The 15854-nt window shown below is 40.2% G+C and overlaps 1 protein-coding gene across 3 annotated transcripts in view; it reads right to left on the minus strand.

Annotated features, from left to right (window-relative positions):
* The window catches only part of ptprfa (protein tyrosine phosphatase receptor type Fa), a 146632-nt gene that overhangs the window by 91186 nt on the left and 39592 nt on the right, over positions 1–15854 (minus strand). For all 3 annotated transcript variants that reach the window (XM_079460917.1, XM_079460916.1, XM_079460918.1), the window contains exons 2-3: positions 11667–11838; positions 130–275 (exon numbers count right to left, since the gene is read on the minus strand). In XM_079460917.1, the coding sequence (XP_079317043.1) occupies positions 130–275; positions 11667–11757 (237 nt within the window). In that variant the 5' untranslated portion in view covers positions 11758–11838. The remainder of the gene's footprint in view (positions 1–129; positions 276–11666; positions 11839–15854) is intronic.

Below are 15854 nucleotides of genomic sequence, written 5' to 3' on the forward strand. Positions count from 1 at the left end.
GATTTCATGTTCTGGTTAAAGAACAGCTGGCAGGAAGCAGGTAGATCTCCCACATGATGCTCGGTGTCACATCTGATCAGGGCGCGGGTACAAAGACAGCGCATCTCTTCATCTAGCATGCACACGTACCTCAAAGCGCTGGGAGCTGACTTTCTTGCCCTTCTTCATCCAGGTAATGCGTGGCTTGGGCTCCCCGACCGCCTGGCACACGAAGGACGCCACCCCTCCAGAGATGCCTGTCTGATCTTCAGGAATCTTAATAAAACTGGGCATGCCTGGAGGAGAGATGGAAAGAGAGACATTAAAACATTGTACAGCCAACAAAGACAAATGACAAAGATCTTTTTCCAGCAAGATTATTATAGTTTACTAAATGACCCATTCAACAAATTGTTTATTTAATACAATCATTATACAATAAAATAATACTACAAATGAATATTAACATAAATAAAATATAAAAGATTTTATTAGACACAAGCCAAACACAGACAGGAAGGTAAGCGCGTCTGATGAAACAGTCTATAATACAAATAACAGCTAATTCTACAAATATCAATAAAACTATAATGAAATTTAAAACAAAACTATTATAATTCTGCAGTTCAATCATTGTCTTTAGTTGTTTTTCTTCTTAGGGATAAAGTTGATGCTTGAATAAGACAAATCTGAGAACTCAACCAATTACTTTTCCTACATTTATTCCTTCTTTAGAACCCAAAACATAATTTGCACTTTGAGTCCATTGCTGCTTTTTTGTGAGTTTGTTTGTTTGAATCACTCTTAAAGCCGTTCCAGCATCTCAGGCTATAATCATGGTGAGACCCAGTCAATCCATACACAAGTCTATTCTATACACAAATTGATCCGTACACAAGTTGGGGGGACAATTTAGAATCCTCAGTCAACCTAACCTGCATGTCTTTGGGAGGAAACCGGAGCACCCGGATTAAACCCATGCCAACACAGGGAGACCATGCAAACTCCACACATAGGGCTTCCGTCGTGTCTACACCAAAGTCTGCGCAGCGCGACAAAACACCGGATGCGACTTGATGGTTGGGACCAGGGTTGGACCTTCTTACTGCCGCCCCGTTTTTGTGTGTCATGTGACCAGTGACAAATTGATCAAAAACAGCCACAATAAATACTCGAGAGCTACTGCAGAAGGGAAGATTATCACTCTGACATTTTGACTAAGATCTGTTTTCGCGCGTCAGAAAACAAACAAACTAATACAGAGTTGACACCACATTGAGATGGGTAGACTGTTCCTGTAAGTCTGGAGAGTTTTGAAAGCAAAACAAAGTACAACTTTGCTATACAACTATCCAAGCAATAAGTGCTTGAACAAAAACCGTGTTTATTGCCTCCCTTCAGCTAGACCTCCCGGCGGGTGCCAATAATGTTCACTAGTGCATGTCCCTCATGGCTGGAAACATTAAATATGAACGAAACGAGTCGGTTGTACCAAAAAAAAGAATAAACTGTGTATAATTAAAAGCTCTGACAGAATATGAGTCATGGCAACCCAAACAAATTGAGCTCCCCAACCGGCACGTTCCCCTGGTGAAAACATGTCTGCAGAGGAACGGAGAGCTGACAACGCCGTAATTAAAGATTCCTGCCATCCAGCGCACCACGGGGAGCAACAGATAAATCACCCCGCTCGCCGTCTGCTTTGTTTACTTCTGTCTCCGGCTATGGGATGCATAATGCCAACCGCTGCCCTCTCTGGGGACGATGTCTTCACTTTTGGGCAGTTGGTGTTGTATGTGTGTGAGAGAGTACAGGGGAGCATGTCATTTTCCTTGTCTTCAATTCATTGTTTGACTCGCTTTGCAGAAGTGATGTCAGTAGGGCATGTGTCATTATGGGAGGCAGTGACCACTCCTGTGTCTTGGTGACTTTCATTACAGCTACACACACACACAGTAAGGCATGCATAGTGGATTATTTCTGCGCATGATGATTTATGTGTTTTTCAGGGTGATCAGTGGTATTTCTTTGCATAACCTACACAGGGTCACAGGACGCCGAATCTTCATCTGACTAATGTATCTGACGGTCACATTGGCTGTTTACCTCTGACCCTAGATGCATCACCCAGAACAGGCATCGCAGATTCACAGTCACGCAAGACTTCCTCTGCCTGCCAGCATGACGGTCTGCTGCAATATTTACCGTGTTGACTTTCATTTGTGTTGTAGAGGCAGAGCATAGCAATCTGGCTCCCTAGGTTTGCGTTCTTACCAAAACACAGAAAACGGACTTTCTAATGAGGACTGTTACATCGCCTGTCAATCATACAGTACAGTAGGCATTTAAACGCCCTCTGAATGTCACTCAAACTGTAAATCGTCCTGTATCGCCGTTTTCTCTCCTTTCTCCACGCCCACCATAAGTCTTTTCTCTATTATAAGCTGTAACCCACGTATACGTAGACTGTATTTAAAAACTAAAAGAAATGAAGAAAAGTCTCAAGGGCAACATAATTGTATTGCATACAGACTCATACATGATGGAAATCATTTCCACACCGTGACGTGAGAGTCCCCTGGCTGCCAATACTTTGTTAGAGTTTCTTGATTAAATCATACAAACATTAACTTGGAGTCTACAAGCAATTCATAGACTGATTCAAAACGGTATTTGTAGACGGACAAAGCTGGACTGTGTCCGCTTGTCAGCATGTATGTGGGGCGTTTCTAAGGTCAGTGGATCAGACGGAGGCGGCGTGTTGCGTGATATGGCCTGCAGCGAGGAGCATTTTTAAGTCAAAGCATCTGTGTATTCTCCCGGTCCCAGACCAGGCCGGGAGCCCGTGAGACCATAACTCACGCAATTACATGTTAGCAAGAATTCATCATGTTAAACACAGAATAATAGACCATTAACATTCAGAATGAAAGAACCATCTGATAGGAGTATTGGAAACGATATCGCAGTGAGAACTCAAAGCCCTCTGTGAATGTTTATGAAGCCATTTGATATTCCGAAGATAAACTTAAAATTATTTATTTTGAAGCAAATCTCTCGATATTAAACTTCAAGTGTCCGCAAGCCTGTAGATTTCAGACATGACAATAGATCGCAAGCTCTGCTTTATTATTGCTGTGTTTATTTCATATCTGTCTGTAAAATATTCAGTGCATATTATCTCTAGAGAAAAAAATGTCAACAAAGTGTTTTCATTTCTTTAGTGTTGTCTGCAGAATGGAATCTGAGGCCTAATTTAAAAAAGCCTACACTTTTCTGCTGAATAAGCTACAATATGCCAGTATTGATATACCAATTTATGCTGACAGTCACAAGTCTGGCTCGTGAGACTATATTATTTATAGACCCTAATTGCAGCTGTGAATTTAACAGTAAGAAAAATTACTAGACAAATGGATTAAAAACTAATTTGAGTACTGTACTTCAGGCGAGTATGGGTCAAGTTTCTAGCCTAGGGGTCAGAGGTCACAACAGTGGGACATACATGACACTCACTTCCCTTGACCCGCTGCGGGAATACGGTTGCTCTGTATGTGGCTGTCCATGTTTATTTCTCCTGTCTAGCAGGATCAGATGTTAGACACACCGTTTGCCTCCACATAATATTAGTCGCTAATAGCTGTGATCTTTGATGTGAAGATGACTTTCTTAAACTCACAACTGCCAAAACAAGCCACTGAAAAATAAACGAGACATTCCATATGTTCATGCAATTTCACTTTATGTTTCAAATTTCATTCAAAGCGTGGTGATGCTTCACTCCTCTATTTACAGATCAGCTCATAGAGAAGCTTCAAAACCCGCAGAGAGTAAAAGAAGCTGACAGATTCCAGGAAGTCAGTCTCCAAACATCAAGCAGCCAAACATCGATCAAGGTTCAGCAGTCCGGCCATTTATTCTCATTAATTATGGATGTGCTGTTTACATCCAATTGTGCACACTCATGTCTGCAGGACAGAATCTGATTGGACGTGAATACAGGATGTGTCAATATGTTCAACACCAGTGCCGCTGATGTACAGCACAGCGTTCTTACCAGCCCCCCTTGACAACAATGTTTTGTACAAACTAAGATGGGCGCCTTCGATGCCTCTGTATCAAGTAAACTAAATATCAACAAGCTAATGTTTTCTTGTATGTCTATGTTGTTGGTTATGTCTCTGAAATGATTAACATGATGCTTGTTTGATCAACTGACTTGGACATTTTCAGTGTTAAGTTTTTCAACCATTTCTGCAGAACACAGAAAAGATATTTTGAAAAACGTTGGTAACCGAAAACCGATGCTGCCCATTGACTTCTATTGTATGTACGTAAAACCAATGGGTACCGTAGTTTTTCTGTTACCAACATTCTTTAAAATATCTTCTTTTGTGTTCTGCTAAATTTAAATAAAGGATTACAGAACTGTTCATTTTTGGCTAAACTCTCACTTTAAGTTGGAGGTTCTTGGCCAAGCTTCTTTGTAGACCAGACTTGTGCTTTATTTGCCAACATGAGAAAGTCATCTTAGTCCACACATTGTCATGTTGCTGTTCATAAAATGTACTAAAAAAGTTTTTCTTTACTACACTTGGCTTAATAAACAGCATCATCTTTTAACTCATGAGCAGGTTGAATATTCTGTGGGTGGTAATAAGGTAAGAACAACACACAATTCCCAAACCTAGTTAGTGAGACTCCAGCTGAACGCCTGGACTGTTTTATTATTCAAGAGAAGAGAGGAGTGAGATAAAGCCGTGGAGAAATTGCTTCCCTTTATTCCCCATTGGGTGGTGCATTACAGTAATGGCTCTGTCTAAATAGCTATAAAGAGGAAGAGTGGTGGCCTATTATCACCAACGTGAACAATTCCTCTCTATTTTGCTCTCTCTCTCACGCTTTCTGATGCGTGTTGGCAGGGGTGGTGTGGTTGGTATTGTTTCTTGTTCGCGATCGTTCAATAAGCGGCGAGTGAAATGCCTACACGAGCAGAGAAACTCTGAAGGTGATTATACGATCAGCACACCGTCTCACTTTAAAGCCTCTGACATCACTAATAAACTCATTCAGCGACTGAGAGGTATGAATCAGAAAATTTGCTTTCTGATGACAATGTAATTGCCTTTCAACGGACCAGGAGCCAGATGAGTTACTTAAAAGAAACCGAACAATTGGGTCCCGCAGTCAGATTTCTCTATTCAAGCGGGAACGGTTTGCTCAAGATTAAATGGATTTTTTAAGTTGAATGTGAATATTTAGGGAGTAATGTACAGTCAGTTGATCATCATCACATATTATAAAGAGGATAGTTTCGGTCCTTGATAAATACAAAAATAAGCCTGCACAAAATGTAAAAATCGTTTTTTCTGCTCTTAAAAACTGCAGTCGTATAAGATGTGCCAGCTGCCATTAGCTGTGATTTAGATTACAGTAAACACTGCTAGAAGATGAATACAGGCAGAGGGGATACAATTACCAAATTGAGACTGAAAATCCCACACGCACACAATCGGTGCCTCAGCTTTTTTGTCATTCAACACCCTGCTCTTGTCCTCCAGGACCTCTCTGTCATTTGGGCTCATATAACCAGGGTTTAATGGCATCTAGGCAGACAGCCAAACTGTCAAATACGTGAATCGGAGCTGCGTTTCGCAATGACAATTGACAAAAGTTTCAAACTTAAGTCACTGCGTTTGGACTGCAAAGCTTTCATTAGCGGCGCGGCTACACGGGCTCAATCATGCACAACGAGAGGAATCACTCGCACAAAGACAGGCGCTGAGCTTTTTACAAGGCCCAGAGGTGCACACATTTCCTAAATGGCTGCTAGAATATATTCTCGCAGTGAGCGGGTCTATTCCGTTTCCTTATGCATGATAACAGTGCAGAGAACAAGAGGTGAATTAAACTAACTCGGATCTGTGTGAAATAAGCACCTGGACAACTCATCATTTGCTTAGTTCAAGTTGAAAAACAAATATGTGTATATTCTTGCTACCCTAAAAGTGCTCTACTACTATTGCTAGACCTGCAGAGTGTAAAATATCTACTGGGACGATCTACTACATTTGCCAAAATGCAGTATACAACCAGAGCACAATGGTACATTGCTGCCCATAATGCAATGCATCAACATGAGACCCTGTCTACACCAGTGCGGTTTCATTTGAAATCCTCTCCGTTTTGGCCTTTTGTTCACACTGAGACAGCATTTTTGTTAACAAAAACAGAGCTTTACGAAAAATTACTCGAAAGTGGATACATTTGCATTTCAGGAGACTGAATATTTGATTACTTGCGATGTTTGTTGAATTAAGTTTCACTCTTGCTTTTGCAGCTTTACACAAGACATGTTTGTCGTGAATCTGACAGTGAGAACCCAAACACAGAATGGCATGGTAGTAGCAAAAACCTTTTGAAAAACCCAAGATGTGGACAAACAGCAAATAATAAGTACTCAAAACAAACACTTCCCACGAGGGGGGCAAAACAAAGGAAGTCCAAACGACAAGAATAAAAGTCCACTTAACACGACTGGAACAGGGTACTTGACGCTTGGGAATAAACACCACACAAGCTGCATGAAACTCTGAAAACATAGCAACATACTGCAACGCACCGGCACGAGACAGAACACATGAGGGGAAATATTTTCCTTAAAACTAATGAAGGATAATGACACTGGGCAGGTGAGGGAACGAAACACTAAGGGCGAGATTACGGGGAACCAAGGGGCGGGGCCAAGACACGCGACAGTAGAGCACATGGCGAAAACAAACGCCACGTGCTTCCACCCAAACACAACAGGCACAAAAATACATGGTACTGTCACGACCCTGTCTACAGAACTAGAAAACTGCTGACAAGAAGGACAGGATCATACCAGCATCAACATCCCTACCTCTTAACACGGCCTTTTTACATGAATTCAAAATAATAATAAATAAATCGTAGGCGTTATACAGTTATCCCAGTATTCTTAGCACTTATTAAGGTAAAAATGTCATTGCATTAGATGACAAAACATATTAAGTGGCATCTGTAAACAAAGCATGTGATATTCTCAGAACTAACCGTCAGGATCCCTCAAGTTTGCACAGTTGCCCTAAAAATAACAAACAACCTTTGAGTTCATTCTCTCTGGTTTTAATCACCTCAGGTTTATTCAAAGCTGGGAAAGTTCACAATGACAATCCTTATAGAAATAGATCAAATTACAAAATGTTTACCCCGAATGCCAAGTCGTGTTTGGTAAGTACATGCAATAATAGCCAGCCATTGCCACAGGAACTACACGCAAAATTCATTTACATTTTATCAACCTGATCTCACGTGAATTTGTAGCTATTTTACAAGGTGACAAAGTTGACAATTATTAGAAAAAAGGAATACTAAAGCCCCACCCCTAAATCTAGCGTCACTGGTGTGAAAGCTAAAACGTATAAATAAGTTTGTACAAATTCATACAAATCATCTACTAAGAGAACATATGTAGTGACTCGAACCATGTGGCAGATTCACCCTCACTTTTTTATCTAAGCAGTGTAAATGTTCTTTTGTCCCCCCAGGGAGCCAGGACCCCCTATAATCGCTCTCTCTCTCGCTCTCTCTCTTCAAAAAGGCCTCAAGCTGTTTTCTGGCCTGCATGATGTGTGCCATTATTGCACATAAGTGACTTTGATTCCGTTGTCAGAGTGATTCCTGCTGTGTTTTTGTAGCTTCTCATCCTCATATTGACAGAAAGACTCTCATCTGTTCAGAAATCAAAGCTGAGGTCTTTAGTGCTGTAACAGATACACTCTGTGCTGCGGCCTTTAAATCTACCTGCTTTCAATCGGTTTTTGTGATTTGAAAAGACTCTGAAGTCATGAAGATGTTCAATGACAAATGAGAATGTGCTTTCACAGGTCTAGTTTAATGTAATTGTGTTTGCCAGTTCTTTAGAAATCGTTGAATTGATATTGGTTTAATATACTTTCAGAAAGCCTTTTTCAACCATTTTCGTTTGATTCATTTACATTTATGCGTTTGACCCACATTTTCAATAAAGTCAACCTACAAAAATGTATATAAATGTATGTATAATTTAAATGTGTATAAAAGCACAGTATATACCACACAAGCGCCTTATTGAAATAAATGACTACACCCAGGCAGAACAAATAAGCATGACATCTGTGACACAAACGTAAAAGCATGACGCATCACTTCATTCTTCCTCTCAAAATATATGACTTATGTATAACTGATCTGCCCCTCACAGGTGTGTTCGTATGTGCCTGTGAAACAGATTTCTGGTGGTTCTGCTGGAGGGTGAACTATCACGATTCATCCAGAAAATCCATTCGCATCTGCGTCAATTAGGCCGGACATCAATACGTGGCGGACGGTTAAAAATGGGTTCCAAGCTCCGATAGGAAACACGCAAACACGGTCAGGCACACACACGGCGGCAATTTCTAAACAGATTTAGTGAAATCTTGTTACACAGACCTTTTTAACCCCTGGAGCAATGGAGCTCTACTGATGCGTTCATTCAGACAAATTGCTTCTTAATCTGAAGTGATTTGAATAATCAATCTTGTTTGAACTGGCAGTGGGAAAGCCGGTCATTGGCTGTTTCAGCAGTGAGTGTTTGTCCTGTTGTCCCATGAGTCTCCGCTCTAAGACAGGTCAGGCCCGACTCAGGTGCAGGGTGAAGGGTCTTCTAAGCACTAATTTGTCATTTAGCACATGCTTTTATCCAAAGTGGCTTACAGTACATAATGGCAGGCTCAGCGCCCCTCAAGTAACCATAGGTTAAGGGTCACTTTCAGTGTCAAAATAGTGATTTTTTGATTAGTGAAATGCAAACCTGATGTGTTTAAGACAAATGCTAGAACCGTTTTATATAAATATAGCCAGAAACGCTACAAAAAGAACATCACTGGTTATGTAAGCATGCAAAGAATTGTAATGTATTCTTCACACAAAACTATGGTACGGCTATACATAGTACAGTTTTAAAGTCTTTGTAATGTGCTGTCTAGAAAATGTAACTATATTAAACATATTTACAAAAAATGAAAACACTGTATCCCAGCCACATCAGTAGATTTTGTTAAAGGTAAGCCCAATGTTGTTAGCCTGGCAATCTTTCCATATTTCAATATAATAAATACTTAAATATATCAGGCCTGGGTGATATATTTATCTATTACTCCATCGTTTCGAGCAAGAAGAGGGTTAATAGATGACAGAAAGTTAAAATAACTAGTTTAACTTCATTTTAACAAGTTATCAATATGAGGAATCTCACTGTGTGTTAACACCGGCAGCGACGGTGTCGCTAGGTGTCGCTAGTCTCTTGCTCCGAGATCGTTAGAAGGTGTTCCTGGCTTTGGTTGCTCTGGTGACATTAATAAACAAACTGCAGTAATTGACAAAAGACGGATGGCGTGACTTCCGCTGCTTTACTCCTATTGGTGGTCGCTCCCGAAAGTTGCTCTCATCATTTGCATAAGGTTGAGAAAATCTCAAAGAACCTGAAGCTCTATAAAGAAAACATCCCTTCTTTTGGAAATACAGAAACAAATCTATTAATCATTATTGCAATTAGCAGCATGTGAATGTAGCACAGCTTTGCATGACTGCGTGAGGTAAAATCGCTTCCTTTAGCGACCGCTAGCGTTAATCTCATATTTGCATTAGCACAGCAGAAGCTCTACACCACAGATACAGCAGAGCATCAATCAGAACCGCTGAAACTCAATAAGCCCCTTGCTGCTGCAACCACACTCTAAAGTTGCAGCATATATGCTCTCATAAATAAAACATGGTGATTTTGTTCTCTGTGCTCGCAGTCTGCCAGATTACGTCTTGTGCCAATCTGCGAATATAAAAACAAAGAGTGCGAGGAAAACTAAAATCCACTATGCTACTGTGGCGCTGGAGTAACTGCCGGTGCAAGAAGTTCACAGCATCTAAGAAACATGGTAAACTCTTTTAAGAACAATAATAAAAGATTCAATTAAGAGTGCGTTTACAACTATTAACCACCTGATGGGTAAATACAACTATTTCCAGGACACTCATCCCAGCTACACAGTCGACTAAACCCTGCTGGAAAAACAAACACGGCACATATCATTGGATGAACATTAGGGCAGTGACGGTGGCCATGACAACCACACCACCGTGGTGGTAAAGTGCATCAATGGTGGTGAACTGCCACCGGCGGTAGTGCACGTCACTGTGACAAATATAAGTGTAAAAATGAGAGTTGAGATAAGGATTGGAATTTGTTGCCTTTCAGCTTTGGAATGTTTTATTAGAAAGATTTTACATTAACACAGAAATAATTGGTCATGGGCGTTTCCGTTGGTGCGTTCAAGCGCAGGCCTGAACAGCGAAACCCAGGTTATTCTGCAGGTTCTGCAATGGATCGTGTTGTGAAATGAACTGTTACATAAATTCAAATCCGAAAAATTAAATTAAAAATTTCTATTTATACAATTTTAATTATTTACTGAATTTTATTTAGTTTATTTAATGGCTGTAGTGTGCCGTTTCACTGATGGATGTTTCATCCTCATTTATTTCAGATAACATATTTCAAAAAGTATTTAAATAAGGTCTATATCAACTTCTATTCGTCATGCGGTTGCTACATGCAAATATAATAATATATAAATATTATTTATATAAATAATATAAATTTACCAACCGTCGCACCACAAAAAGAAACTGGTAAAACACTGCCACTGTCACAGCCCTAATGATCATTCCAGAAGAATGGATGTTAATATCCTGTTGTTCTAATAACCCGTACTTTAAATTCAGGTAAGTGATTTAAGTTTGACATTTGAAGTTGCAGGTAAATGATTAATGACGCAAGAATTACTGCCATCGTAAAGATGGAGAGCAGTAATAAGTGACCCGTCGTTCAGATGTTGGTGTCCTTATTGCTTTCAGGGTTCAGGGACTACACAGCGCAATACCTGTGACCCTCGCTGCTAAACAAACACGCCGTTATCATCCTTCATCTATAGAAGTAGTGAACACACAGGGCCTTCGGTCAGTAACGCAAAAAAACAGCTGAGAAATCTTTCTGCGGACACCCAAATCTTTTCTTAATACTGAAAACAATTTCTTCAGAATAAAAACACAAACAAACCAGCAGGCTCCACATTTTCTGATTTATTAATTTTCCTATTAAGATCTCGCTAAGTGTGAAGTGAAGCGTGTCTTGTTCATTAAAACCCGAGCGGGTCTCTTGAGGCGAACTAGAACGATTCTAAAACTTCCTAAAGTATGATATTAGACAAACAACATGACGTCGATTGCCTCCACTCCATCCTGCCTGTTCCTAAATGCCTTTGACAATCATATTTCCTCATCTTATATTGTGGATGTCTCCATTATTTACACCCCTTGATTCATCAGATTCATCACAAACAGAATGTGTCAGAAGATTGTTCACGAAATGTGCTGCCCCAGGACTGGCTTAAAGCACTAACAAGTTGTCCTCTATGTATCTCACATAACGCTTTACAGACTTAAGGAAAGAAGGCTTTGTCTTGCAAACAACATGATATTCCCGTACATGTTGTTTAGATGAAGATAAACAGAAACACAGGCACATGACACCAGCCATGTACGAACATAGGCAGAAAAACATGCGTTGTTTTTAAAGTAATACTCACTGTCTGCATGGATTGGCACGGCCAGGCAGAGGAGCAGCAGGAGGCGTGTGGCACTGGCACGGGGAGAGGCCTGTCGGGCATGTGGCACCATGATTTGTGGTTGGCACTCACCGCAGGGGATCCCTAAACTCCTGCTGGATGACTATACGCTCACGCTATCATTTAGTGAGACCTGGCAGGGACATAAAAGAGAATGACATCAGACGGCTGCAATGCAAATAACACAAAAAGTCAACAAGCAATACATCATGACATTCCACTACGTTAAATCATTATCCTCAGCATTCCAAGAATATTCAATATGCATTGTCTTTCTGTTCCTGTAGCTCAGTTTGTATAGCGTTGCACAATGGTTTGCATGGTATGAGTAATACAGTTACAATATGCCATAATATAGCTCCTCCTGCCGAAGAGGATTTGGTTGTTAGTCCTCTTGATTTTTGAGTCCATCTTCATGTTTCTTTGTTACACACTAGAGGGTGGAGTCTCTTACGGTGATATACACAGAATATACATTTTTTTTCCTTGCAACACTATATGGGTTGTTGATAAATAAACCATCAATAAAATATGTCCAATGGTGTGACATAGCAAAACATTTTAAAATAACTAACAGTGAAGATAAATCTCTCATATGCTATCATTTCTTATACATATAAATATTAATAATAGAAAATAACTAGGACTGAATCGCATCCGGATAAAGTTTGTATTTACATAATGTATGTAATATATGTGTACTGTGCATATTAATTTTGTACTAATAAACACAAAAACATACACGTGTATAAATATTTAGGAAATATGTCTATGCATTTATTATATTGACCAAATCTAAAATATATATTATTTTTTTCATACATGCATGCATTTGTATATAAATACAAAATATATGCACAGTACACAGACATATAGTATGTAAACACAAACCTGGATGCGATTTATCGTTTGACATCCCTAAAAATAACACATTATCAGTTTGTTTTGTACCTTATTGCTGTCACACCATAGGACACAATGCCGTGTAAAAAGTATGTTAACTATCCATATACCTTCATACCAGCAAGCCCTAGTATAAACAATTCAAGTTTCGCATTTTTGGGGCGAACAATTCACGGAATGAATAATGTCGCTTGTTAATTAAAGTTTTAATTAAATCAAGTGGTTCTTAACCTAAGAGAAAACAATTGTTCCCGGGAGACCTCTGGCCTCAAGAGAACACACAGATCATGCCCGGCTGACACTGCGAGTGTGTGTCTAGGGATCTGTGTGTTTATAGTCGCCCGGTGAGAGCTCTCCTGAAGACAAAGCCCATGCACACACACACACACTCACTCATGATTAAGATGATGCGTTCATCTATTAACCAGCACCGCTCATCATGTAATTGGCCGGACCTGAGCTAATTAATCATGCTCACACAAAGCAGACATCTGCTATCCAACACACCCCCGCCACCACAGAGAAAATAATCACGGAAAGAGCACTGAGAGATGCCCATCCAGCAGCACTAATTACAGTCACCACAGCAGGAAAGCTTGCGGCCGCTGGCATTTGGCAACAGCGTTTGATCGGGACTTGAGGGTGCGTTTCAAATTCCTGCAGGCTGCATCACTCTGTAAATGCCCGAGCGGAGGGGAAACATGTCGGTCTCCGAACAGAGTCATTTTTTTACAGCTTATTATAGAAATGAAGAGCCTTGAAGTGAACCGGTAATATGACGGAATCAACAATGTGGCTTTAATGCAGAATATTTAGACACGTAAAAACACACATGGGGGGAGGAATCACATTTAGGGGCACCGCTAGGTATTCCGGGGCCCCCGTCTATAATTTTAGTCTGGGCCCCGGACCATTCGCAACCGTGTTCAGAGGGGTGGCCCCCTGATCACCTTCTGGATCGTTTCTGATGCAGGCGGCAGAGACCCCCCCACAGGGACCCTTAGAAAGGTCCTCAACACTCCTCCCCACTGTATGGCGCCCCGATCACAATTACGAGTCGATTAGTACGATTATTTTTTTTTTGTGTTAATAAGCATATTCCCAGCTTGCTGTTCTGCCTTTGTTCTCATGGCAAAACCCACACAGAAAAGTTGCATATGGTTTAAAACAATGTTTCACATCTCCCGTTGTTGTAAACAAGTTGCAACTTTCTATTTTGTATAACACAAAAATGCATCACAGGTACAGTAAACACCAGGAAACAGCTAAACGGAACGGGAAGTCATTCAGACAACCCGCAGATTAGTGGATTTTAAAAATATGTATTTTTGCACATGTCTATCACACACACACACACACACACAGTAAAAACACTAGCACACACATCTCTCTGCTTCAGCACACACAGTAATTAGAGCATCTGCCGCCACCCCGCGCCCTTCCGTCTCTGCCTTTCTAAAGAAAACAGAGACTCTGCTTTGAGTGGATGTTACAACCGAGCCGGCCGACTGTCTCCGGCGTGCCCACCCTGTAGGCTCCCCTGAACATTCTTACAGGAGGAGACGGAAGAGCATGCTTGGAAAACAAAGCACGGACTGAACACGCTGTGCATTTCTAAAGACCTGAGTCACCTCCGCTGAAAGACAAATAGTACGAGCAGCCAAGTGTGATGATAAGCATGTTTAAATGAAGGGTCATAGGTCAGTTCATTTCTCTTAGAGATCACTCAAGACTGCACATTGGCTGCCAAGCAGGGGGGAACATTTCAAGACCTTCCTTCACTCAGTCCGCAATTATGAGCTGAATATAAGAGTGAAACCACCATTTAAAAATAATGTCTGAATGAAAAGAAGAGGATTATGATACAACCGATTACTTCTAGTCAAAAACGTATTTTGCACTGTATTGGGATTTAAAGTAACTGTGTTGATCTCGAGTGGTTAATACGTTCTTGATGTTATAATACAGGTTCTTCAGATCAGTGTTTTGGTTTTAGGCATCATCTATTATTGGAAAAGCAATGCCCTCCATTTCCAGTAGAGCAGTTTGTAGTTTTCTGTTGAAAATATCTTATGAGTTAAATGAGACAAAAATGCTGAAACCGAAACCTTCCGTTCAAGACTTACTGAAGAATGCAAATGACTTAAATTCATTGACGAAACCAAACGTCATGGAAATCATATGGTATCCAGTAGAGATGCACCAACATATAGGCCAATAACCGGTATTGGTCGATAAAAACATATTTTTCACAAAGAAAAATCCCCAAATTGATGTTCAATATTAATAGTCATTTTCATTGTCTATTCCTGTAGCTCCGTTTTTTAGATCATAGCGTTATCAGAGCAAAGGTTGCGTGCGTTCACGACCCAGGGAATACATATGGTGGGAAAAATGGTGGTATACTTTGTATGCACTGTAAATAAGTTTGTATAAAAGCATCTGTCACATGCATAAACGTAAATGTGCGGTAACACAACTCATAAACATTTATTTATAAATTACAGCAGAGTCTATCAGAGTGATGTTAGCTCAAAGGAGCACTTGCTTTATTAATATTGGATTGATTTATAATCTATCATAATCCCACAGAAGACTTGCTGTGCATTACATTTCCTGTACGTTGACAGAAATCCCTATGTGGGCAAAAGCGGTAATATCTCAGATTGATACACTTAGAAAATCAATGCTCTTTGAATATTAATAATGAACTACACTTAAATTCACAGGTTTGATGTGGATGTTTCTTTCCAAGCACTCGTTTCAAAAGCTCTTTACTTGAAGATATGTCAGATGTTCATTACGGTCAATGGAATACAGCAAATGGGGGCTGTTCTGAGAGCTTGGTGTTCATCTAATCATGTCAATATTGTTTTCAAGACTATAATCTGTCCACTTCATTTTAATCTATACAAATAAAGGTTAATGTAAATGTCAGGGTTCATACACAGCTTTAGCAAACAAGATGTGATGTTTTTCAGAAATGAAAGTGAAGGTGTAAGAAAAGATTGGAAAGGGAGTTCAACAACGGACGAACATCATTCATTGCCGACCACTAAAAATCCAACAGGACCTTGTGTAACAAAAGTGAAGCTTCATCGAACAAATACAGTATTACGGAGGAGATCTAGCTCTACAGCATCTAAGACCATCATACGCTTATTTCAGACTCCAAGGATGTAGTCTATCAAACAATCACTTTCCTGGTTGTATGTTATGCAGAAATTGTTAGCTTAGCATGCTAAC

This window comes from Barbatula barbatula (genome assembly GCF_947034865.1).
Source record: "Barbatula barbatula genome assembly, chromosome: 7".
Lineage (NCBI taxonomy): Eukaryota > Metazoa > Chordata > Actinopteri > Cypriniformes > Nemacheilidae > Barbatula > Barbatula barbatula.